A 27,824-nucleotide genomic window follows, 5' to 3' on the forward strand; every position below is an offset into this window, starting at 1 on the left:
ACTTCAAACTCACAGAACCAACTTTTCATCTTCCTCGTTTAGTCATTCAACTGCCGTTTTCTGGAACAACCTTCCTTCATATGTATTTCCTGAAAATTACAGTTTACAGAAGTACAAGTCCAATGTCAACAGATAACTACTTTCGTCTTCCCAACCTCCAACCCCAGCACGGTACTAAGTACTATAGGGTCTAATACCTCTTGTGTTTGAGGTCTACATAAAAAAAAATTTTCACAGTCTTTGCACCTAGCATACACAAAGACATCCTCTTTGGCAAGATCACGTCCTGTTCTAGACAGGTCTGCGAACATTTCACATATTATTTTAGACTGTGATGCGTTGGAGAATCGCCCCCTTCGGTTCTCCCGCGAGCCACAGTACTCTGGCGATACTGTGAATGCTGCTTTGCTGCTCTAGTCTGGGTCACAATTCCATTAAGTGTAATTTAATTAACAATGAACTTTAAGAAGAGTAATAAATTTTACTGATTAATTGATAATACTATAGTAATCTAATAGATTTCTAATACAGTGTTACATATTTCGCTATCTAGTTTTACGTTAAACCTTACGCTATTCCGTATCGTATACAGGGTGTTTCAAGAAAGTCCCAGTGAACATCGTGCCACAAATGAACCGTTTTAGAGATAATGCACATTTTCTGTTAAGATCTGCCACTGGCTATAGGAGCACTAGTGTAGCAAAAAGCTGCAAATCCTTTGCTAAGGGCGGTTTTATTGAACATAAGATAATACATTTTTAATTTTTGGTTTCAACACCACAGGATTTTACATATGTTACATGTTATAGGATGTTACAAAAGGTGTTCAAAAAAATGCTGTCCTTGCATCTGTATACAGCTTTGAAGTCTTCTCTGAATTGAGCTGCGATGCAAATCCTCTCAAGCATTCCTTGGTCATTTCTGATTTGCTGAAAGGCTCCTTCAACCCGACGCTGCAATTCCTCAACTGTGTTAATGTCAGAAGTGTATACCAAGCTTTTTACACTTCAACAGGAAACGTTGAATGTCTGAACAGTGTCGTGACTCATGAATTGCATTAGGATTTTCGTCAGACCAAACGAGACAGTTATGAAAATTAAAAATACCATCAGCAGTAAACTCAGCTTCATCACTACACAAAATGTTGTTTTAAAAATTGGGGATTCAGGACACTGTTGTTGCATCCACTGGCAGAAGTTCACTCTGGGAGGGTAGTCTGTATTGTTGAGACCTTGTACACGCTGGATATGGTAGGGGTACAGTAATTGGCGATGTAAAATTTGCCACACACTGCTATGACTCAGTACACGCTCTTGCAGAGCAACCCTCCTTGTCAAAATTACTGGATTTTGTTCTATTCTTTCTAGCAGTTTGTGCAGGTAGCACAGTGGTATCATCACCATCTGCCCCACACCGGGTGGAAAAGGCCAGAGTTTGAATCCCATCGATGACGCAAGGTAGTGGACTCCCCAGAAATTGGGGTTTTTTTCATCCAGCAAACAGGCAAATCGACCATAGAACACATGCAATTAATAGATATAAGACACACAGCACAGCAGATTAATTTAATTATTCGGGTGGCCTAAAAATAATAATATGGAAGCAGTTTCAGGAGATAGGCACCATTACAAGAAGAGCTGGCCAAAGTTGTCCAAGGACTACATCAATCAGAACAGACCCCTATCTGGCTCTAACAGCAAGACAGAACCCTACGATGTCCTGATGAATTTCCACTCTGTGGCTGAGTTAGTCTGTCTCAGGCATAGATAGCACAGTTTTTCTCCCAAGAAATTGGGGTTTTTTCGTCCAGCAAACAGGAAAATCGACCAGAGAACACACACACAATTTACAGACAAATAAATAAATGGGTAGATGTAATCATTTACAAGGGACCCTAATATCATAAGTTTTTTTTTTTTTTTTTAAATTCTTTCTAGCACCCTTTCCTCAACATCAGGTGCTATGCTTCTGGGCCTACCTGCTCGTATTCCATGTGCGAAGCACCATGTTCTCTAAAGCCACGGTCACCAACCTTTTGGACCTCACGGACCACTAAACTCAAAATTTTAATTCCTGTGGACCACTACCATGATTTTTTCCATAAAAGTAACATTCTAAATATGAAATGGTACTTACACTTGTTTTTGCATTCCAAGTTATTTGCAAAAAATTGGATATCATTAATGTTAATATAATTAATAATATAATGACCTTATAATGATAAAAAAAAGTATAATAAATAAACGCAAATATATTCAATATGAAAAATGCAAAAAAACATTTTAGATTCCATTTTATTAAAAAAGAATTAACAGAAAATTAATATTAACAATTATCAAATATCGGGTGCACCTCAACATAGAGGTGTATAAAGGATTAATTATAGCAAAATAATCAGTGTGACATCTGTTGCTGCTTGTTTGAAATGGCTCCAATGATGTTACTGCAACACGGAGAGCTGTTTGTATTTCTAGCCAACAGTGGTACTTGTTTTTAATTTCCATAACTGATGAAAATGTCTTTTCACACATACATGTAGTTGCGAATGGAATTAAAATTTTGATGGCCTTTTCACTCAGCACTCACTTTTTATGGAAAGCCAAAAATGAGATCTTGTTAGGGACGAGTGGAATTTACCTTTGAGACTGTCATCAGATGATAGATCGATTAGGCTTTCTTTTTCTTTCATGTTCAAATTACTATCCTCGATTTTCACCGAAAATAGATCTATTATCCACATATTTCAATGTCTGGGGTCCTCTTCCTTTGGATAATAACGACCAAAACAGTCAGTGAGCAACTGTAAGTGCAATTGAACAAGAGTTATTACCTGTCGATTGACATCCTCCTGTTTCATATAATCATCAAAATTTGGGAACATTTGCAGATCTTCTTCAGCCAACCGCGTTTGCCACAGCAATATCTTCCTTTGAAATGCATCCATTTTGCCTCGCAGTGTGAACAAGTCCGTAAGCTGTCCTTGCAAGGATGTGTTCAGCTCGTTTAACAGAGAAAAAATATCTGCTTGGCTAGCCAATCATTGTCAGACAAGAGATCACGGAACCTCAAATTATTTTGCTGCTGGAAGAATAACTTGTCTTCTTGGCACAGGTCGAACAATTGGGTTAGTACTTTGTCCCTCAACAGCCATCTCACCTCAGCGTGAAGAAGAACATGAGTATGCTGAGAGCCCATTTCTTCACAAAGTGCCCCAAATATTCGAGAATTGAGCGCTTTGTGGAGGAATTTCATTTACAATTTTAATTACATCAGAGAGTACTTTGTGCAGTTCTGGAGATAATCTTTTCACCACAAGTTGCTCACGATGTATAATACAATGAGTAAACAAGATGTCTGGGTGTCCAACATCTTTCACCTTTGCAACAACTCCTGAACGATGTCCAGTCATGCTTGCGGCACCGTCTGTGCATATCCCAACACATTTCTTCCATTCAAATACTGTGTTTCAAGAAATAACCATTAAGTGCATTGAAAATTTTAGAGCCAGTTGTTCTACTCAACAAAATTAGTGAACAGAGGAGTTCTTCCTTTAATTCTCCTTGGCAATCAAACCTCACAAAACAAAGAACTGCCTTGTTAGTTATGTCTGTTGATTCATCAAGTTGAATTGAATAACACGTAGAATTTTTCACGAAGTGCAATCACTTGATTTTCAATATCTTCGGCCATGTCTTCAATTCTGCGCTTCACAGTGTTAGCGGACATAGGAATTCCTTTCAGTTTCTGGACAGCCTGTTTCCCCAAAACCTCTTCACGGGCTTGTAACAAGCAAGGCTTAATTAATTCTTCTCCAATCGTATACGGCTTTTTACATCTCTTGATTTGAAGTGCTATCAAATAAGAAGATTTTACTAAGGACTTATCTTCAACAATCATTGTTGCTAATGAACTTTTTTGCTTTTGCAAATTTTCACGCATCCTTTGGAAGTATTCAACTGGCCTTTTAGCTAAATCTGGGTGTTTTGACTGCAAGTGCCTGCCGAGTTTCGAAGGTTTCATGGCATCATTGGATAAACTCTCAGAACATATAATACAAAGCGGCCGTGGATCCAGTTCACTTCCAGGTTCTTGAATAAATCCAAACTTCAAGTAGTCCGCATCATATTTTCTTGAAACTTTGAACTTTTTCTTCTCTCTGCCTCCAGTTCTAATGTCCTTCCTGATGATGCCTTGCGGTGGCTGTGGAGGCTCTGATTCATTAACCAACTCATGACATGCATTACCTAAGAAGTGCAAAATGCTTGCTTGCTTTTTCTCACTCATTGGGGTTATTTTATTTGAATCTAAAACCAAACAAGAAATAAGATAGTTATCAAACTCTAGCTCTTTGATGCCATTAAATATCACACTGTGCACAGTTGAAATAAAAATATCACTGGTCACTTACCTAAGAAGAGTATCGTATTGAATAAACACCAGTATAGCATTGACGAAAATTCGCTTCTTGAATGAACCCAACAAAACAATCAGACTAGAATCGTTATTCGCTGAGCAAATTGACTTGACGGCAGAAGCACCACTGACAATGCTGAGCAGTGTTGTTTATCACTGCGCAGATCTTGCCCCGAGCATAGACAAAGACAGATGTCAAAGTAGTTTTTTTTTCTCTTTTTCACCAATGGAGCTGTAACTTGCCATCCAGCTTGCCGCTCGGGGCAAGTCTTGCGAACTGCGCCGTTCCCAGGCTAGGCCATCGATAAGAAATAGAAATAGCTTTCTATATTTTTTTACAATAAAAGCATCGCTAATACCGAATATTGCACTGGGCCTTTTACAAACATGCAACGTAATAAGGCAAAAATTGCAAAAAAGTAGAATCAGAATATAATGAAACATTTTAATGATGTACCCTGATGAATGTGCATCTGTTGGGCTGCCTTTGGCATGGAAATGCTTCTTGGTACAAACTAGCAGCTTCAAGTGCACTGCCGTTGGCTTTACCATAATGAAGTGCATGTCCACATACTCTTCGTTGCTGTAACTTCTTTTCATGTTGACTATCCTTTGACTAGTATGCCTGCTATGTCTCAGAGCATTGAGAGAATCCCAACTCTGTACAGTTCACCCTATCAATGGTGGATCCCAACTAGAAATGTGCAATATCTCGAAAACAATTCACTTAAGGACCCGTGTTTTCTAGGCTTTTTTTGCATATTGTAGTCTGTATAGTTCACCTTTAAATTATTGACCATCACTTTTGAAACACAAAGTATAGCAATGGCGGCAAGTTACAAACGTAAAATCTAGACACTAAGTATTAACTTTCAAAATCACTATCTAAATTCAAAAATAAACTGCAGAGCTTGACTAGAGCTATAAAGCAACTTATAGAAAATAATTTAGTAATTCAGTCAATAAAACAACTAAATATAAATGAAAACTTAGCATTCGCCAGAGCTGCAAAAATCTTGGTCAATGTGGTAATAACCTCCAATGTTGGCAAGCTGTGGTTGGAATGTCATATAGAAGATACCAATGGACGATTATAAAAGGCAAAACACAACAAAATAAGTGGTTTTTTTATCAGATAAACATTTTTGTAAATAGAATAAGGCTAATAGACCACTGTTCAATATACTTTATATCTTACTGTTTACATACTGTATATATAGAGTATATACTGTATATTAAGATACTGTATGATACTTCAATATACTGTATTTTCTTAAAATATATGAAAAACATTTTCTTAAAATATATGAAATCTTTTTTACTAGAAACTTAGTTCTCGACTTTAATCTCTTCTTTAAAATTGGTGTGTGTTACAGCAATATGGTTGCCATATTTGAATTCAACAACTTCAAATCTACAAGAATGCCCCTAAAAAGAACTAATTTCCACATATAGCATCTTGCAAGGCACCATACTCTCTAAACAAGAAAAACCAATAATACAAGGATCACCCTGAATTTTAACAGAGAGTGAAAAAAAAAAAAAAGGTTTTTGCTGACCAGTGTTATCTTTTATAAAAAATTTTATGAAAAAAACTACACAACATGCAGTGAATATGTCTTCCTTAGAATAATACAGACAAATACACAAAACAATATCAGCAACAAACTCTGATGCCATTAAACACAGTAAGACAATTGGAAAATGAGACTGACACTAAAAAAAAAAAAAATTATTTCACGTATGAGTAACTGAGTATTCAAAGTATCTTCAAAGCTAAAACCTCCAGAACATTGAGAGCCTTGTGGCTTGGTGTGTTGTTGTGCATGAGGAACCAACTGCCGTCTTCTCCATACTGATGCCACACACAACAAATTCTATGCAACAAACATTTAAAAATGTCTAGATTAGGCAGCAGTAGTACTTGGGCCAATAGGCACAAACTCTGTGCAAAATTCCCTTGCTACTGTAGAAAGTGGTGAACATGGTTTTAATTTTTGGCCTTCCTTGACGAAATTTTTTGGCTTTGGGAGAGTTTGTCGGCTTCCCTTTGCATTTTGCCGATTCATTGCAAGGTCATGCTGAAAACAACACGTCTCATCACCTGTAACGATCGAATTCAGGAAGTTGGGCTTGCTTTTGTTGGCCTCAACGAGTTCTCTGCAGTGTTAAACTAATGCCTGTCACTGACTGTCTGTCTTAATGAATGTAGAAAAAAAATGTGCAGACCTTCGTTTTCTTCAAATCCTGGGTTATTATTTGCCAGATAGTTTCATTATTAAAACACAAATATTCTAAAATCATTCAGAGCATTGTACATCGGTAATAATTTCCCGCACCTTTTCAATCAACTCTGGCTTTCTAACCGTTTTTGCTAGGTCCAGGTGACACTAATGTGACACCAGGTGACAGCAATTGGAAAATGAGACTAATGCAAGGTTAGCAACGCTAACCTTGCATTAGTCTCATTTTCCAATTGCTGCACTGAGTAATTTGGAATTTTGCAATTTTATAATTTATAAACTTTTTTTTTTGTTTTTTTAGCATTCTAAAGAGTGTTGAGCAGAGGTGAAACTACAAATTGTGTACCACCCCTAGGGGACACTGAAATTATTCTAAAATGCTTCTCTAAATAAATAACTTTGGCTCATTAACACACAACAGAGGTTATTTTAATGTGCTGCAATCAATAATGTACAAGTAATAAATTATGCAATCAATAAATTGTTGTCCTTTTTAGGAACTGGTTGGATATGATCAAATTACTAAGCAGAAGGGAAAATGGCAGTCAGGTGCACGCCAGGAGTGTGCAGCACCTGTGTGCAAAAATTTATATGCACCCCATTAATTAAAAACATCAGAAAATAATATTCTAAAATTCAACAAATTTTACCTTTGGCCTCCAGGCAACTGTGTGCATTGCACACGTGGATGGCACGCCCCTGAAGCCAGTGAAGGAAAAAAATGTAAAAAGGCAACACAGAACATGCATAAGCTCAGGAGCACAGGTTTTGAGAACAAGTGGAGAAATACCATTACAACTTGGCACTTTCTTGGCACCAAGACAGTTCCAAATTCTTCTGACCTCCTTTTGACAGAAGACCAAAGGAGGCATTTAATAGAGGGTACTGGGAATGGTAGGAAGTGGTTTACCAAGATCATCAATACAGGAGTAAGAACAAAAGTAAGATGCTAGCAGATCAGCTTTATTTTCAGCTGAGGTGTCAATAGAACCATCTGGTTTTGAGAGAGTTGGGAATAGAGATGGGCAAAAGTTGCGGCCAATAGCTCTGGCAAGGGACCAGAATGCTCCACTACCATTTGGACAAAGAGTAAGTTTTCTATTCATTGCCTGTTCAAAATATAGTTTGGACTGATTCATAACTGCTTTATAATTGTTATAAGCTTTAGCATAGACAAAAGATGATTCTTGAGATTTGGATGCAAGCCAGCTGTGAAATGTAGCACTCTTATCTTGAACAGCCTTTTACCTTTTAAGGTGGAATGTGGAATGTTTTCTGTCAGCAAATAATTTTGCTGACAGAAAAATTATTCCACCATCAGGCTACATTAGAGAAGGGGCCACAAAGTTGTAATCTGAGGTGCCTAGAAGACCAATTACCTCAACCATGTATTTGGAAGGGCTGATTGTGAGAAAAAGATCAAGACAAGACAACAAGATCTTTTTCTCACAATCTTTGAAGCTGTGTGGTTAGGATTGTCTGGGTATTCTGGCAGGTAAATAAACAATCTGTGCGAGGTCATTATTAACTGCAAAAGCCTCAGCATCTCAACAAGCTGGGTTCGTGTGACTAGAAGATGGAAGCCACCTGGAGTTATGAACATTAAAATCACCATGGAAAATTACTTCACTGTTAAGAAAGTTGGACTGAAGCAAGACAACATTTCAAAGAAAAGAAGTAAAATAGATCCAAGCGATTAGTGGAGTTGCGAGAACAACAGAGGCAACAAATGAATTTGACAGGAATAGATATATTTTAAGCCAGAGAAGTTTAAAAAGAGAAGATTCCAAATTACTAAGTGTCTGATAAGGAATACCCGAGTAGACATATGGTACTTATTCATATGTACTATTTGAAGCAAAAGGAATCGTACAATGAATAATTAGGACAACCTTGATGAGCAGTAGTCGAATCAATCAATAATTGGGATTCTGTCAGAAAAAGTAAGTGGGGATTAGTAGATTGTATGCAAAAACGAACAAGGAAGCATTTAAGAAGTTTAGTTTTTTTGCTGATAAGTTTCTCTCGTGATATGAATCACTCTGATCACATCTGATCAGTGACTGACTTATTCCTTATATGTCAATCAATTTTAGTAAAAGATTTAGGAATTTGGCACTTTTTAACCAATTTTGTGGCTTGTATCCTCACTGATAATCACAGAGCAATAAGTTCTCATGTGTCAGGAGCTTCGTCAATAAGCTGATCCACACTTTGTTTCTCCCACCATTACCACTGATGAATCATGGCTATTGTTTTACCTACTATCTGGAAATGTAAATTTTTTAAGTAATATTCTTGGATATTCATTTTCACTCACGTTCATGCAAATTTCACGTGGTGTTCTACACTACGTAACCTGCCTTGCTGCATCCCTTCCGTCAAATTAACAAAATTTTATTTTGTATTCAGAAGATATTAAAATTATTACTACTTCAGATTTAATTTCTTCTGTATAACTCTAAATTTTTTTTTTTGTTTGTTTAATATTATTCAAGATTTTTCCTTCCGATTTTGAATCCCTTAATCTGTGAAAACTTAATTAGCTTTAAGCCAAGGTCAGTTACACCCTTACATTCAGACTTAATTTTTGTTTTTATTATACAGTTTTAAATTTAATTAGAAATGGCCTTTTATTAATTATGATTTATATAATTAATAAAACTAAATTCCTCTGCTGATTGCTTTTTTTTCACATGCAATCCCACAGCAGTTTCTAGTTTTTCATCAGGGAAATATTGACAGAAGGCAGTTTTCAGAATATTTTAGCATTAGTAGAGGTATATGAGGCAAGAAAGCAAGCATCAACTAAAAAAAAAAACCTTGTCATTTCACCCATCCATTCACTACAAATGTTTGTCTATTTCTACCTTGAATTAATAACAAAAAAGTATCGATTCAAATTATTTAAAATAATCATTTCTGTGATTTCATTATGGCAAAATCTAAAACAATTTCTTCAAATGATAAGCTTCTAAGCTCATCACTTTCCATATATAGGGTGGCCACTGAAAGACTGAAGGGTTTGAAAAAGTCATAACTTGTTCATTTTTAATATTTTTTATTTTCTTTTTTTACAGGTTATAGAGCATCCCTTGGAGATTAAAATGTGTCCACTGAAAGACTTGATCATCCTTTCAGAATCTTCTGAAGCGATGTTCTGGCGATGCTAGTTGAGCAGAGCGACGACAGGTGGAGGCAGATGGATCCTCAAGGACACTCTACTGTACAGCTTCCACTGCTGTGTCAGTGCCCGGAAGATTGCCGACTGATCCAGTTCTTTCAAACCGGGCGATTAGGTTCCGAATCATGTTATCGCTAGGAGGACTTTAAAATGTTGCCGGTATTTTCTCTGAGTTTCAATAATTGATCTTTCACTGGTATAGAAAAACCCAACAAGTTTTACTCGTTGCTGGACATCATACGAAGCCATTTTAATCTCCAAGGGATGCTCTATAACCTGTAAAAAAAAAAGAAAATAAAAAAGATTAAAAATGAACAAGTTATGACTTTTTCAAACCCTTCAGTCTTTCAGTGGCCACCCTATATAAGATGCTCAAGGAAGAGTTTGTTTTGAAGCATGACTATATGACATTCATTTTTTACCCTCTTAAGCCTGTTAAATGATCTTTCTCCAAAGCAATTACTTATCATCAAGGTAAAAAAAATTTGAAGTATAATTTCAAATTTTCGAAAAACTGTATTTTGTCTTGATTATATTGTATAAATTTTGATAATTAAACTCATTTGTTTGAGGATAATTTTTCTTTATATACAGATGAAAATGTTTTATATCTTTATATCATCTATGTCTCCGGGGCAATTATTATCAACTTACCACTCCTGTAACCTATCCGCTACACTTGTTAAACTCAATGTTACATTCATTTATAATATAATCAAGTATCAAATTGGTTAAATTTTCTCAAGAATGGTTTTCTACTGGAATTAATGTTAAAAATCGCTCAATAGGATGACCATCGTGAGGCCATAGACATACATACCTTTCAATAAAAGTTAATTGAGCAATATGTGACACATCATTCTGCCCAGACACGATAGGAGGGAGTATATGATGAGAGCCTTGTCGATCAATTCGGCCCTGGAAAGATTGTGCAAGGCTCAAGGGGTAGAATTTTTTTCAGCCTGGACTGTACTTGTTAACAGGAGAGATTGCTTCTACAGGGATGGGATACACTTAAATAGAAAGGGTGCAAGAATATTTGCTGATGCTATCGAGGCAGTGTTAGGTGGGTCGGAAAACTGCTAGCTTGGGGGGAGACAAAGACCAATAGATTGACAGTAGCCACTGGCAGAGGTGAAAGAGATTCTTGCACTGCTTCTATTAGAATGAGCAGTAGCCTGAAAAACAAGATGCATGGTATTTCAGAGACTGCTGGGAGCCATTGCGGTACAAGTAAACACATGGGTTGTGTTAGGGTAGCTAAGAATAGAAACAGGTGCAGGTATACTTGCGTGTACACCAATGCTAGGAGTTTAGTAAATAAATTTGATGAATTTGAGGTATTGCTCAAAACATCGAAGGCAGATATTGTTGGGATATCAGAGACGTGGTGTCACACAGATATAAGGGATGCAGAACTGCAATTTGGGGAGTACAACGTCTACAGAAAGGATAGACAGGATAGGAAGGGAGGAGGGGTTATGTTATTAGTTAAGAAACACATAAAAACCAAGGAAGTGAAGCCAGTCGACATCGCTGGACAGTGCAGTGTGGAGTCAGTTTGGTGTGACATAAACATTGGGAGATCAAAATTGAGAGTAGGAGTGTGCTATAGGCCTAATGACTCTGATGAGTATAATAAGGAACTGTACAGGGAAATAGAGTGGGCCAGTAAATCAGAGTGTCTTATAATGGGAGATTTTAATTTCCCAGATATTGACTGGAATTTGGGGGCTGGTTACTCACACACTAGCAGGACTTTTGTGGATTTATTGGATGATTGTTTTCTACATCAGCATGTTCGGGAGGCAACTAGAGGTAGTAATACTCTTGATTTGATTATCAGCAGTGATTCTTCATGCATTAAGAATCTGCAGATATATGAACCACTAGGTGGCAGTGATCACAATGTGCTGAAGTGGGATTTACTCAAAGAGGTAACTACCATTAGGGGTAAAGGGAAGGGTTATTGCTTCCGTAAAGGCGACTACGATGGACTGAGACAGTATTTAAATTCTATACAGTGGGACCAACTGATGATGTTACCAACAGCAAATTCAAAATGGGAAGGATTCAAAGAACTTATCTTGGAAGCTACTAGGCTTTACATACCAACTAAGAAATATTCTTCAAGGTTTAGGCCAAAATGGATGTCAGATGAACTAATGAGGCATATGGCAGAGAAGAAAAATGCATGGGATACATACAAATTAACACATGACACAGAAGCCTATGATAGATACAAGTTGATATGCAACCAAGTTACAAAGGAGGTTAGGCAGGCGAAGGCAGATTACGAGAAATCCTTGGCAAGGGATGCAAAGAAAAACAGCAAAGAGTTCTTTACTTATGTAAACTCTAGAAGGAAGGGGGTGAATCAGATTGGTCCACTTGATATTGATGGGTCAAGTGTTGATGATCCTGCTCAGGTAGCTAACAAACTAAATGAATATTTTACATCGACATTCACACATGAGGAGTTATTCAGCGAGGGGAATGCCAGAGGTGTATTCAACTCTAGCAGTAAGCTACAGAATCTTGAAATAACTGGGAGTAAAGTGGAGGAGAAACTGTTGAAGATAAACACAAGAAAGGCACCTGGGGTGGATGGGATCTATCCAGTTATATTAAAGGAGGCAGCAAAGGAAGTAAGCAAACCCTTAGCCATAATTATGAGAGCTTCCTTGGACTCAGGGGAGGTACCCATAGACTGGAAATGTGCAAATGTGACCCCAATTCACAAAGGAGGATCAAAGGCTGACACAAGTAATTATAGACCTGTGAGCTTAACTTCTGTTCCAGGAAAATTAATGGAGGCACTGGTTAAAGAAGCACTGCAGGATCATTTAGACAAGACTTCAGTTATAGCTCAGACACAGCATGGTTTTGTTAAGGGGAAGTCTTGCCTGACCAACTTGATTGGATACTATGATGCAGTCACAAAAGAACTGGATGCAGGGAATAACTTTGATATTATATACTTGGATCTTAGAAAGGCTTTTGATACTGTTGCACATGGAAGACTGCTACACAAATTGGAGCAGTGTGACATTGGAGGCAAATTGCTGCTATGGATAAAGGGGTGGTTGAGGGGGAGAAGACAGAGAGTGGTAATCAATGGACACTGCTCATCGTGGACTGATGTTATAAGTGGAGTCCCTCAGGGCTCAGTGTTGGGTCCATTATTGTTTTCTGTATTTATAAATGATATTGATGATGGTATATCGGGCTTAATGTCCAAGTTTGCAGACGATACAAAGGTTGGCAGGGTTGTCAAGGACACTACTGACACTATGCTGCTGCAACAGGATCTGGAAAGGTTGAGCAGATGGGCTGAGAGGTGGCAAATGAAGTTTAACATTGATAAATGTAAAGTACTACACATGGGAAACAGCAACCCCAGAGCAACGTATCAACTCTGTGGTACTACACTGACAGTGGTAGAGAATGAAAGGGACTTGGGGGTGGTTGTGCAGGCAGATATGAAGTTCTCTGAGCAGTGCAGAAGGGCTGCAAGAGTAGCTCATGGAGTATTGTCAATGATATACAGGAATTTTTCCAGCAGGGATAAGGAGGTGATTATTCCATTATATAAGGCGATGGTCAGGCCACACCTAGAGTACTGTATACAGGTCTGGAGGCCTCATTTCAAGAAGGATGTAGAGCTGCTGGAACAAGTACAGAGAAGGGCAACAAGATTAGTGAATGGAACAAAGGGGTGCTCTTACGAAGAAAGGCTTAAGTTTTGCAAATTACAGTGTCTGGAGACTAGGCACCAGCGAGGTGATCTGATAGAGGTGTATAAAGCCTTGAATGGTTTGAGCATGCTCAATGCTGATGGGATTCTTCCTCTAGCTCAGAATAATCACCTGAGAGGGCATAAATTCAAATTGAGGAAAGACAGATGTAGGATAGACGTGCGGAAATTTGCCTTTAGCCAGCGGGTGGTTGGTTGGTGGAACAGACTTCCATCCCTTGTGGTGGAGGTTGATAGCCTAAATAAGTTTAAGGCTCAGCTGGACAGGTATTTTGAACGAACAGAGGGGTGAAGTGGAAGTGGGTTTTTTTTTTTTTTTTTTTTGGCTGATGCTGCATAAGCTTGCTTTCTTGCATCAAATGCCTCTACTAATGCTAATGCTAATCAGGCATAGACTCAACAAACTAAAATAACCAGCTTCTTTTAAATCTTCAAAAATAGATTTTCTTAATTTTTTAGCCATTAAATCAATAAGTTCATCACATGTTCTTTTAGATAAATGAGTGCTTTCCAGACCCAGAAATTTCTCATCATCACCTCAAAATGGCAATCCTCATTCTGCCAAAGTAGATACAATTGCAACAATATGTTGAAGCACCTACATCCAATATTTTTGTTCTTTTATAATTTGTTTATCTAATTTTGATCTAAAGTGGATCCACCTTTTCTTGATAAATATGTGAGCAAAGATGTTCTATGATCAGTTGAATTCTTATGTTGTTTATTTAAAACAGTGTTTCGCCAATCCTTAAAGCCATCATTGGCTAAAGCACAACTTGAATTTGAAAAAAGCTTGCATACAAAACTGGCTACACTCAACTGTACTTTTTACCATTAATTTTTGTAGAGTGAAAGAGTCCTTGGGAGCAATACTTTACTTAATTTTTCAAATGAATCCTTCCAATGTTAATAGTCAACAGGTCCTTTTCGAACCAAAAACAAGATATCATCCTTAGTTAAAGTACTCCATAGACCTACATCACTGTATTTTGTATAGATATTTTGATTCTTTTCTGTATCATAGTCTGAAATATCAGGACCAGATATAGTTGCCTTAAAAATATCTATAGGAATAGTTACTGTTTTATAGTCTGCAATATCAGGATTAGATGTAATTGCACAAGAAATATCTGCAGGATAGTTGATATTAATAAGTCAGGTTGATCCTGAACAAATGAATTTTTATTTTATTTTTGTTACTTTAAAATAAGTGTCAACTTTGGGTAAACTATATAAATGAGCCTATAATAACTTATTTTTTTCTCTTTTGATACCTGCTTGCAAAACTTCTCTTCATTTTTAATCCTAAGCAAAATTTATTTCATATATGTAAAAATATGTAAATAATAATTACTCACTATTACTTTTATTACAATATTGCAAATAACGTTATGTGAGTTAATTATTTATTTAGATTATTAAATTTATTATTTATTATTGTCAATAGATTATTTTTATCTGTAAATTTTGTTACATAAAATATGTTTCTAACTCACTTCACAATTTAAGTAAAGATAATTATTTCATTAAATAATGCTGTTATAATAATATGTATATTATTTTTAAACTATTCTCAAAGTCTTGCTCACTTTAATTAACAAGATCACATACACATATTAATAAAGAACAAAACTGAAAGCAAACTGTCTGACAAAAGATTAGCTACCCAGTTTTGCCCCAAGTTCCTATAAGTAAATAAACAATCTCTGATTTTACACTTACCATTGGCACATTTGTAATTTATTGATTCCAAAAATAGGAGTACATTGTAAAAACAACCAAAAGTATGTTACGATAAATAAAAGCCAAAAGTCTATAATAATAACAATAATTTTCAGTTTTTGTATACTGATGTTCATTATTTATAAATTATTTATTTTTTATTATTTTTTCTACACTGACGCAAAGGCCCCTTTTAATGTGAGGCCTAAGCTGTCTAGTTTACGATAAATCCAGCCCTGGGTTTGCATGCAGCAGAAATGTAAATGTTAAGATGGACTTATCCATAAAAGACAAAATGAGAAAAATGTTAGAGGAAACCTAGGAGTTGCACTGGGAGTAAAATAAAAGGGGAGAGTGAAATGGTTCTGACAAGTAAAGAAAAAAGATCAGGATGAACCAGTAAACAGGATCCTGGATTTGTGAATGGAGGGTAAATAAGGGTAGGGATGGCCCAAGATGACACTGATGGAGGTCATGGAAAGGTGAAATGGAAGAATGCAGAGTTGGAGGAGATATAGCCCAAGATAATAAAAATGACCCAAAAGCACTCAAAAAGCTAATCCCAAATAGATTGGTTTAAACCATTGCTTCTCAAAGTGGGTGATATCGCCCCCTGTGGGGCATTTGAATTATCCATGGGGGGTGTTAGGCATGAAAGGGGGCAACAGGGGGCAGATGGAGCACCATCAATGATTGGCCATTACAAGGGTTTTATAGCTAATTTAAAAAATGTTGTGCAAAATATTATTACTGTTCATTGTATCATTCACTGTCAGCATTTAGTTGCGAAAAAACTTGATGATCAACTGCACAATTCTCTACAAACTGTTATTACTGCTATAAACAAAATTAAAGCACATTATATGAATGATCGTATATTTCGAAAGCTTTGTGATCAAAACAGTGAAGATTCTGAACGATTGCTACTTTACTCCGAGGTTCGGTGGCTGTCAAAAGGCAACTGTCTCAACACATTTTATGAACTCTTTGATACTGTTGTCGAGTTTTTTGAAGATAGTAACAACGACCTCAAGAAAATGAACTGATATTGCTTATCTTGCAGATTTATTTACTAGATTCAACTCAATGAACTTACATTTACAAGGACAAGATCTTACGTAACTCTTATTAAGACAAAACCTCAAATTTCAGCATTTATTTCAAAATTAAAGCTTTTTATGCGCAACGTAGGACAACGTGAATTGTATCAATTTCCAAATCTGTTGGAAATAGAGAAAAAAGAAAAAATAGCTGATGAAACTCTACTAACTTTTGTAATCATCTAGAAATGTTGCACAGAGATATGCAGGAAAGGTTCAAAGATCTCCTTAATTTGAAAATTCCAGATTAGGTTATAAATCCTTTTTTAAATAATGACGATGGTGAACGTTTTGTAGAAGAATTGATTGAGTTACAAAATGAAGTTGAACTGAAGCCAAAATTTCAAAATTCATATCAGGAATTTTGGTTACAAAAGAAAATCCCTGACCATTATCCTGCATTGTGGGGAATTGTAAAAAAATTACTTATTTCTTTCCAACATCATACCTAGTCGAAACCGGTTTCAGTGCTCTATCTCAATTGCTGACAAAACAAAGAAATTGTCTGGATGTTGTTAAACGTGGCGATTTATGACTTCTACTTACAGATATTAAATCTAATATTGATAAGCTAATAAATCTCCACCAAGCTCATCCAGCGCATTAAATATTAAAATATAATTAACTATTTCCATTAATATCATGACTTATTTATGTAATTAACTTTAATTTTTATGACTTAATTTAAGTGACTATAACTGACTTTATTTATGTAGTTGTAATTTTTTACGAAGAAGGAATAAAGCGCAGTAAATAGTTTTCTTTAGAATTCACACACATACATGCAGAGTTGCATTTACGTTTTTGGAGGCAGACAGACAAATATTCATTTCAGTTATTTAGCTTCACTTTATATTGGTGGGCTAAAAAAAAAGGCCCTGGCGAGGGCTTTTTTTTAGGGAGCCGGTGATCCAAAAAAGTTTGAGAAGCACTGGTTTAAACTATGGAAGAAGTAGTACCAAAACAATTAAAATTATGACTTTAATGCCGTAAATTGTAAATTAGAATTATGTACATAAACAGTTATAACTGTTTATGTACATAATTCTAATTTACTAATTCTAAAAGTCATTATGTACATAAACAATTATAACTGTTTATGTACACAATGACTTTAAAACCATAAGAAATTATGGTTTTAAAGTCAAATTATTTCAAGTTCCAACATAACCTAAAAAAAGTGTATTTCATGTTGAAAAATGTTAGGACTGGTTCCTCAAACCCTGTTCTTTCATGGATCTGAGATTTTGAAAAAGTGGCAACCCTATTAAGACATTACGAACTCTTCAAAATCTCTTACTCCAAGATTGCGAGGAAGCGAACAAAGGCAATTCTGAAGGGACTTTTTAATAGAAAATACACATTTTTTTGGCTACTCTATAATAAAAATAATTGGTTAAATGTTATTTATTAAGAAAAAATTATTATAAGTTTAATTATTAACTTGTACAGATTTCTAATTTTAGACCTTATTACCTAATTAATCAAAGCCTCATAAATGTGGCAAAAAAAAAAAAGTAAATTTCTTTACATTCATATTTGAAAAGTATGTATTACATTATCAAAATATTTACCATAAAATTTAAAAAGTGCACTTTTTTTTGAAAAAGGAAAATAACACATATGTACATAGTACTATAATATCCCATTCACATTAAAAAAGAATGTAATTAAAATTCAGTCCCCCCCTCTCCTTTCACTCTATGGCCCACATAAATGTTAGCAAAAAGTGGAGAGGTGGCAACCCTTGTCACAACCCACCGATTCAGAGCCACTTTAACGCAGAGAGATTTTCAATGTGTTCCATGGAATCTTGGATTTCCCGTAGGGTGGTATGTCATGAGTTCTGCAAATGTTTTGTAATTTCCCTTTTATTTGGTGGTTCACAAAAAAAAACTGCGCCTGCAAAAACAGTTCCGCGGGACTGAAAATGGTCGAATAGCACTGCAGCAAGTATTTTCGATGGACACTTAGAAACTCGTGGCGCACCAGTTGCAGAACTGGGATTTAATTATTTACGAGAACTCCATTCATAGTAAAAATAAACACAAGGACCAAAAGAAAATGAATAATAACATGTTTAACATACATAACCAGTTATGCAAAACCAACAGACTGCGAATTTCGAGGAACAATGCGGCACTGGTTGCACCGTGTAAAATAGGAACATCTATCATTAGCATACTTACTTCTAATTCTTGCCTTTCTAAATCTATTGCCAAAACTGAAAACTGCTGAGCAGATGGATCGCCACTAGCACTAATGCCAACTTGAACAGCAGCCATTTCTTCTATTACAGAATTTGAATCTGTATCAGTACAAGATATCATAAAGAATAAGGAATTCTCGTCATCTAGCGGTTAATCACGTTTTATTTGCAAACAAATTGTTTTTCAATCAAAACTATCATTCGCTCGTTACTCGTGAAAAAAAAAATTATGATTTTAGGATAAATTCATATAAAATCTCATAGCACAAACTTTCATCTTTTATAATTAATGTAATACTACATGAATAAGTAAACATTCATATTTAACATCATGACTCGGAATGGACGCATTTCGGTCCGTCATGCGCATTGGTAACGTCATGTATACAAACATTCCTAACGAGCGCTCAGTTTCGTAAAAATTTCCATTTCGAGTCCAGGCGATAATCGTGACCACTACCGAGACCGAATTTACAGAGGCGCAGTTTCTCAGGGCTACAATTTGGCCCAGTAACAACGCAATTACTGTAAGTCTAGGGCCTCCAGTGACTATTATGAATGCATCACTAAATAAATATGCATCAAGGCTTAAGACAATTGGCACTGCTGTCCACGACTGAATGTTACTAAACAACACTTTTAATAAAATTTATCAACAGACTTTTGCTGCAGCGAGTGTTTAAAATAGCACAGAGTAGTAAGATACTTACTATTTGTATATATATCTACAGAGTAGTAAGATACAACTCTGTGAAGGAAGGGGTTTTTGCTTCAGTAAAGGTGACCACAGTGGTCTCAGCCAGTTTTTAATTTCTGTAATATATTAACAGCTAATAAGAGACCAACACGTCACTGAAGTTTTTTAAACTATTTGACTGTTGAAGCTGCGCTGGTCCACGGAGTAGTAACTCTGTGCGCTGGTCAAAATAAATAGCAGATCATACCAACACGAAACCCTTGCAAGAAATCTGTGGCATGATGTAGCTCAGTGGTTTTCAACCAGGGTGCTGCAACATTTCAGGGGTGCTACGTAATTTGGGTTTAATTTACTTAAACTTATTTTTTTTTTAAATTTATATATTTATTTCGTTATAAAAAGGGACATCCTTATTATTGTGTTCCATAAACCACAATGACAGTATTTACATATGGCAATTGATCATTCTATTTACAATACCAAAATTTAAAAAAATTATAAAACCCACACATTATAAAAGATAACAGCTTCATTACACTCAAAATTACGTTACGGTTAACCTTTTATGCTCCATTGTCGAGTGGCACTCGACATAACACAAACGCATATCAAATGTCAGTTTGGTGTGACATAAGCACTGCAAAAGCAAAAATGAGTAGGAGAGTGTTAAAGGCATAATGACTCGAATGATAACAATGAACAATTGTACAGAGAAATAGAGTGAGCTAGTAAATCAGAATGTCTTATAATGGGGGATTTTAACTTCCCAGATATGGACAGGAACTTATCGATTGGTCACTCGCACACTAGTAAGACTTTTGTGGATTTATTGGATGATTGTTTTCTGCGGCAGCATATTCAAGATGCAACCAGAAAGGGTAATACTGTACTCTTGATCTGGTTATCAGCAACAATCATTCATGTACAGTATTAAGAATTTGCAGAAAAAGGAACCATTAGGTGGCAGTGATCACAGTGTACTGATGTGGGATTTACTTAAAGATATAATTACCATCAGGGGTGAAGGAAGGGGTTTTTGCTTCCGTAAAGGTGACCACAGTGGTCTCAGCCAGTTTTTAATTTCTGTAAGTGGGACAAACTGATGATGTTAAAAACAGAAAATTCTAAGTGGGAAGTATTCAAGGAATTAATAATGGAAGACACTAAACGTTTCATACCGTTTAGCCCTAAATGGTTGCCAACTAACTAATGAGACTCGTGGCAGAGAAGAGAAATGCATGGGATGCATATAAATTATCAGGCGACACAGAGGCCTATGATATATATAAGCTAGTCTGTAATCAAGTCACAAAGGAGGTTAGGCAGGCGAAAGCAGATTACGAGAAAACTCTCGCAAAGGATGCTAAGAAAAACAGCAAAGATTTCTTTACTTATATAAACTCTAAAAGAAAGGGGATGGATCTGATTGGTCCACTTGATATCGATGGTTCGACTGTTGATGATACTGCTCAGATAACAAACTGAATGAGTATTTTGCATCTACATTAATACATGAGGAGTTATTAAGGTCTGAAAATGGCAGAAGGTTATCAAATTGTAACAGGGTGCTTAATGATTTTGTAATAACTGAGAACAAAGTGGAGGAGAATTGTTGAATTTAAATATAAGAAAGGCGCCTCTGGTGGATGGGATCTATCCAGTTATACTAAAGGAGGCGGCAAAGGAAGTAAGCAAACCCTTAGCCATGATTATGAGAGCATCCTTGGACTCAGGGGAGGTCCCCACGGACTAGAGAAGTGCAAATGTGTCCCTAATTCACAAAGGGGGATCGAAGGGCGACACGAGTAATTACAGACCACTTAGTTTAACTTCTGTTCCGGGTAAAATAATGGATCCATTGGCTAAAGATGCACTGCAGGATCAACTAGACAAGACTGCTGCAATAATTCCGACACAGCATGGGTTTGTTAAGGGAAAGTCTTGTCTGACAAATTTGATAGGATATTATGATGTGGTTACAAAGGAACTGGATGTAAAAAAATTATTTTGATATCATATATTTGGATTTCAGGAAAGCTTTTGACACTGTTGTGTATGGAAGACTACTGTACAAATTGGAGCAGAATGGTATTAAGGGTAAGTTACTACAATGGCTAAAAGGATGGTTGAGTGGGAGAAGACAGAAAGTGGTAATCAATTGGTGCTGCACTTCGTGGACTAATGTTATTAGTGGAGCCCCCACAGGGTTCGGTGTTGGGTCCACTGTTGTTTTGCATATTTATCAGTGATATTGATGAAGGCATATCAGGCTTAGTATCGAAGTTTGCAGCTGATACAAAGGTTGGCAGGGTTGTTAATGACAGTAATGGCAGTGTGTTACTGCAACAGGATCTAGAAAATTTGGGCAGACGGGCTGAAAACTGGCAACAGAAGTTTAACATTGAGAAATGCAAAGTACTGCATATGGGTAGAAGTAACCCTATAGAAACGTACCAACTGTGTGGTACTACACTTAAGGTGGGAGAAAATGAAAAAGACCTGGGAGTAATTGTGCAGTCAGATATGAAATATTCTAAGCACTACAGACAGGCTTCCAGGGCAGGTCATGGGATGTTATCTATGATATACAGGAATTTTGCTAGTAGGGAAAAGGAAGTGATTATCCCTTTGTATAAGGCAATGGTCAGGCCACACCTTGAGTACGTGCAGGTCTAGAGGTCTCGTTTTAGGCAGGATGTAGATTTGCTTGACCGTGTACAGAGAAACGCAAGATCGGTGAGGGGAATGAAGGGAGCCTTTTATAAAGAGAGGCTTAAGTTTTGCAAATTGCAGCAGCTGAAGACTATATAAACCCTGAATGGGCGTGTGTATAAAGTCTTGAATGGGTTGAGCACGCTGAATTCTGATGGGATTCTTCCACTTGTTCATATTACGAATCTAAAAGGACATAAATTGAAATTGAGGAAGGACAGATGTAGAACAGATCTGCGGAAATTTGCCTTTAGCCAGCGGGTGGTTAATTGCTGGAACAAACTTGCATCTGTCGTTGTGGAAGTTGATAGATTAAATAAATTAAAGGAGGAACTGGACAAACATTTAGAGGGTATTGTTTTGTAATTTTTCTTTTTTCTTTCTTTGCTGATGCTGCATAAGCTCATACACTTGCTTTCTTGCATCACAAGGCACTGCTACTACTACTACTACTACATGCCTCAGGAATTATGTATCGAAATAATCTCGACAGTATCATATAACATATTTTTTTAATATTATATATATGTTAGGCAGAAAATTGAGTAGGGGTGCCACAAAATAAAATAAATTACTTCAGAGTGCCTTTATTGAAAAAAGGGTCGAAAACCACTGAAGTAGTAGAATAAATAAAATCTTGATTTCTCGCTTCACGTACAGAACGAACAGAGGGGTGAAGTGGAAGTGGGTTTTTTCTTTCTTTTTGGCTGATGCTGCATAAGCTTGCTTCCTTGCATCAAATGCCTCTGCTAATGCTAATGCTAATAATGAAAACACGATTACTTCCCCACGATTGGGGAAGAGAAGGGGGTGCCACCGAAATCTGAAGTGCTGCTTAAGGGTGCCACGAATATAAAAAAGTTGGGGAACACTGAAATGTAGCTGAAGCTAAGTTCCGATCAATGTATATCAAAAAGGTTCAAAGCAACTCCAGAGGAAACAGAAATTCTGGACTTATTGTAACGGGCACATCAGAAACACATTACGTTAAGAAAAAATATATATTTTTTATTTTAATGCCAAAGGGGGGGGGGGGAGAGAGAGAGAGAGAGAGAGAGAGTATGTGTGTGTGAGATATGCAACCCCCCCCCCTCAGGGGCTGCTTTGCATGTTATACGGGCTGAAAAACCAGGAATAACTCACGGGGAAACCGGATGCCCTCTGCCTGAGATTGAATGAAGAGAACTTTATAAATTCCTCCGCTTGTCGACGGCAACCAAAGCCAGACATCTCCAAACAAGTGTCAGATAGCGATGTATCGTGCCGACTAGGCTGCAACGAAGGACACAGTGTGTTGCGTATAGTGTTTCTTGTTTGGCGGCAGCGGGCATTGCCCTACAAACCTGGAAGTATGCTTTGTGATGCAGTACAAACTCTGTAAATGCCAGAGATAGCGTAAGGGTTTGCTTAGTGTTGTGTGGGGTAATGTTGGTCTGTTGTACCTCCACCATTTAGCTGCCAGGGCCAGTAATGTGACAACGCGTTTCCGTACAACGCCTCGAGAAAGCAGTGAGGTACAGTAAAGGAAACACTCCGACGGGGCGAACCTTCGACTGCCCCTGAGCTTTCCAGGTAGGGGCCCCCAGTGTAAAAAAAAAAAAAAAATCGCCACTGCCAAAGTACTGCCACGAAGCAGTACATTACGTTAATCTTGGAAAAACAATTCTTTTGACACTTGTAGATGGAACGTTCAGCAATGAACATGAGTCACGTTCCCAAAGAATGTCAGCTATTTATAGAAGCTTCTAAGGTTGGCTGTGTTATTTCACAATGGAAATATGTTGCCTTTAACACCTCTTGAGTATGCCTTCCCCAAAAAAGAAACTTACGCAAACATGAAGAACATCCTCTTATGCGTATACACTATCAGAAGTATGAGTGGTAGATATGTGGTGATTTAAAGGTAATCGCCATTTTATTCGGACTACAAAAGGGTTACACAAAGTAGTAGAAGAAGAAGAACTCTTTATTGCATACAAAACGCTCATGCCGTACACAATACCCTTCACGGCTAAAAGCCAGGGGTTTACAATAAAGGCTAATACAAGGTTACAAAGTCTAATATAAGGTTGCAGAGGCTAATACAATATTACAGTAAAGGTTAATACACTGTGATAAACAAGGATGAGATAAGAGAAAAAAATAATATTACTAATTATACAAGTGTAGGAAACCGAATGAAAAATTTACATATGAACATATATACACAACAGATGTTAAATTTACATATGAGCATATATACACAACAGCATGTCATCATGTTCAATTATTCTCCAGGGAGCAGTCTTTTTACAGTGCTGGATTCATCTGGGCAGGCGCAGAAAGTTGGAACATTTAGTGAGGGATCCACGGGAGTGATGGACAGGTCCTTGGGAGCAGTCCTAGTGTCCTGTGATGTGGTCCTGAGAAGGAAGTGGATGGAGTAAGTTCTGCCTGTATTTTTTATCCAATGCGAACTTGTAGAGGTCGCCATCCAAGGAGTATATGTACTGCAGCATTTGCACGGGTAAAAAGCGATCGTATAACTTTAACCGGTTTGGGGTGGCCTGGAGGACTGGATTGGCCCAAAGGCTTGGGACTGGGATCCTCCAACCGCAGTTAGCCCAGAAGTCTGGTTCCGAAATAATGCCAACCATCATTTTTACAGAAAAGACGAGTCTTCTCTCATGGATAATGGCAGGAAGACGTCTGATGTTTAGAGCTGCTGCCATCTGGGTGCCAGCCGGAATTTCCATGTGGCCCACTTCAATAGCCAAAATTCGCCTGCAAAAATCCGTCTTAGATGCGTTGCGGCAGTTGAGGTCCAGACTTCTGCTCCATAAAGAATGACCGGATAGACACATGTCTTGATATACCTGGACCCAACGGCCTGGTCATGGACATGCATAAGTTGTTGCTTAAGCATCCACCGGAATCGACAGAAGTACTGTTGCTTTCTTTGCGAGTGGGACACTCATGACAAGGATATGCATCAAGAGAAGAGGAGTTGGCCTCGACGAAAATCATTAACACCTGGAATGAAGAACGTAGCATTTGAACCTCTGGTAGATCCAAATAAAGGTTTGCTTTCATCACTCAGCAACAAACTGGTGCTCATGAAAAATTTCTTGAAGGCTTTGGAAGTGACCGGTCCTGCATTCACATACTTGCAAGAGAAATTCCCAAGACTTAGTACAGAGATTATTAAGACAGACGTTTTCATTGGTCCATGAATAAAGCAAATTTTCAAAGACGAACAGATCGAATGTATCTTTAGTGATAGCGATAAATCAGCCTGGAAAGTTTTTCATAATGTTTCGACTGGTTTTCTAGGAAACATTAAAGCGGGCAACTACAGGAAGCTTGTGGAAGATTCATTACTTCTTACGAAAAACTCTGGAGCAACATGTCATTGAAGATTCATTTCTTGCACTCACCTGGATTTCATCCTGCCGTCAGGGTCGAACATGGTGCGCTCTTCCAAGACATCGCAGCGATCGAATAAAGATACAAAAGCAAATGGAGCGCCGCCATGTTAACCTATTATTGTTGTATAGTCTGCGCTTGTAGCACAGTGGTATTGTCACCGTTCTCCCCCACACCGAGTTGAAAAGGCCCGGGTTCGAATCCCAACGATAATAAGCCCTTTAAAGTTCCCCGACGATGCGAGGAACTTTAAAGGGCTTATTCTTCGCTCCGTGGCTGAGTTAGTCGGTCTTAGGCATAGATAGCAAACGTACATAAGACATTACGGATAGATGTAATCATTCCTAATATCATAACTTGATTTTTTTTATTTTTTTATTATTGTTGAATGGTGAAAATAGATGCTCCTGAAGCTGAATACAAGCGAAAGGCTAAAAGGTCCCATGTTTGATACAGGTATATCTTAGCTATATCTTACTGCTATATAACTAAACAAAAAAAAAACTTTATACAAATTAAAAAAAAAAAAACTACTTTTTTCGAACACAAGAGTCAATCTGCAATTTTAAGTACTATTTCTTGTTTAGCACCACAAAATCTATAAAGGATATGACCAATATTTGCTCATCACATTTTATTAGCGATATTATAATAGAATTAACAAATGTGAAGTTTTCCCTGTAATACATGTAAACCTTTAATGAATTATAATGTCCGATATACACTGAGTGATCACTGAATTATGACCACACCTATAAAACTGAAAATGACCCGTTGACCATATGCGGTACGAGAGCACGCAGTTAGTCGACCTACGTAGCATAGATAAGATATCAGTGGTTCAGTAGGTAGTAAAATTCCGAGCATGATGGGTAAAAGGAAGGATTTATCGGACTTTGATAATGGACAGATTGTGGGTGCTTGACAAGCTGGTGCCTCGATTTCCCAAACGGCTGAACTGGTGGGGTGTGGTATGGTGTTCGACAGACGCAGAAGTTAAAGTGTACCAGGACTGACATCAAAATTGTCATACGACCCAATGGCAAAACTGCAAAGGTCAGCAAAAGGTTGATGTTAGAGGTGAGACGACTTGTACGGGCAAACAGACACAGCACCCTTGAAGAGTTGACTACCCAATACATGGGCCAACCCGAAACAATATCTGGCATGACCATGCGTCGCACGCATGGGCTATACAGAAATAATAATATGGAAGCAGTTTTAGGAGATGTAAGGGGTGCACTTCGCCCAGGTGCCAACGTTCAAAGGACGCCTGAAAACCTGAAATTTACATACACAATGAATAAAATTTTAAAATGTTACTGGACTTTTGTTGATGTATGCATAATGCTTGTCTACTCTAAAATTTACTGTATAATATCGGTGTAGATATACCATAGTTTACCCATAAATTTAACTACATATATAGTGTAAAGGTGTTTAATTTTATCTCATATTGTGGCTGCCTTCGTGAGACACCAGGTATTGCACTACTTCCAAATAAATAACACTCCTCTAGTAGAGGAGATCACTGTTATTTATTCTCAGTGGGCACCACCATCCAGACAGTGCCGTTTCGAAGCTAGTTGGCTTCTTCATCGGTGGGCGGGCAGATACCTTGATAATGCAAACAATGCCATCACAGTTGCAAGTCGTTCCACAACATGAGAGATGCCAAATGGTGTACAGAATGATACAGTATTTGAAGATTAAATGTGCAAGACATAATTAACCCTTCAATACTCGTGTAAGGTCCAGGTGGACTCTGCTTTTTTACACGGCTGTACATTCTTGGTCAAAAAATTTCCAGAAACACTGTTCACAGTACCTTCCTTGAAAATTGTCCAGGATTTTTTTTAGCATTGTCTATGAAATTTATGTTTCATTTCAGCATCATATCATTGAAGTGTCTTAAAATTGGAATTTATGACACTTAAACCTACTTGTGTTATTTCCCTTGATAATGATTCCAGAAATCGATTGCGTATCATTGAGGAATGACTAATAATTTTTTTTTGTAGTAAAAATAACTTTTTTTTTTCATAAATACAAATTCTGAAAAAAATTGTTCTTTACATAATTTAGTGATAATCGTGAAAGAACGACAATCATAAATAAATGTGATTTTTTCCTTTAAATATGGATTGTCTAATAAATTACTTGCGTATAGAGTGCTGCTGCCTACATTTCTAGCAAAATGCAAATTGCATTATTATCTGTAATGTACCTGCATACAAAGACTTCAAGTAAGTGAAATTAGATTTCTATGCCTGGGCCTTGGTAGCGTAGTGCCTTTGGCAGCACATTTGCTGAGTGAAAAGGGTCTGGGTTCAAATCCCAATCGAAGAGTTTCCAGAGCTTTTTTACTTTCAGTACCAAGTT

The 27,824-nt window shown here is 37.1% G+C and overlaps 1 protein-coding gene across 1 annotated transcript in view; it reads right to left on the reverse strand.

The window, feature by feature from the left end:
- Positions 1-19,221, reverse strand: part of CSN8 (COP9 signalosome subunit 8) — a 184,229-nt gene extending 165,008 nt beyond the window's left edge. Inside the window, exon 1 of the mRNA XM_090371832.1 lies at positions 18,609-19,221. Within this exon, the coding sequence (XP_090227958.1) occupies positions 18,609-18,749 (141 nt within the window). The 5' untranslated portion in view covers positions 18,750-19,221. The remainder of the gene's footprint in view (positions 1-18,608) is intronic.
- Positions 19,222-27,824: the final 8,603 nt, after the last annotated feature.

This window comes from Mastigoproctus giganteus, chromosome 4 (genome assembly GCF_048544385.1).
Source record: "Mastigoproctus giganteus isolate SK-2022 chromosome 4, ASM4854438v1, whole genome shotgun sequence".
NCBI lineage: Eukaryota > Metazoa > Arthropoda > Arachnida > Uropygi > Thelyphonidae > Mastigoproctus > Mastigoproctus giganteus.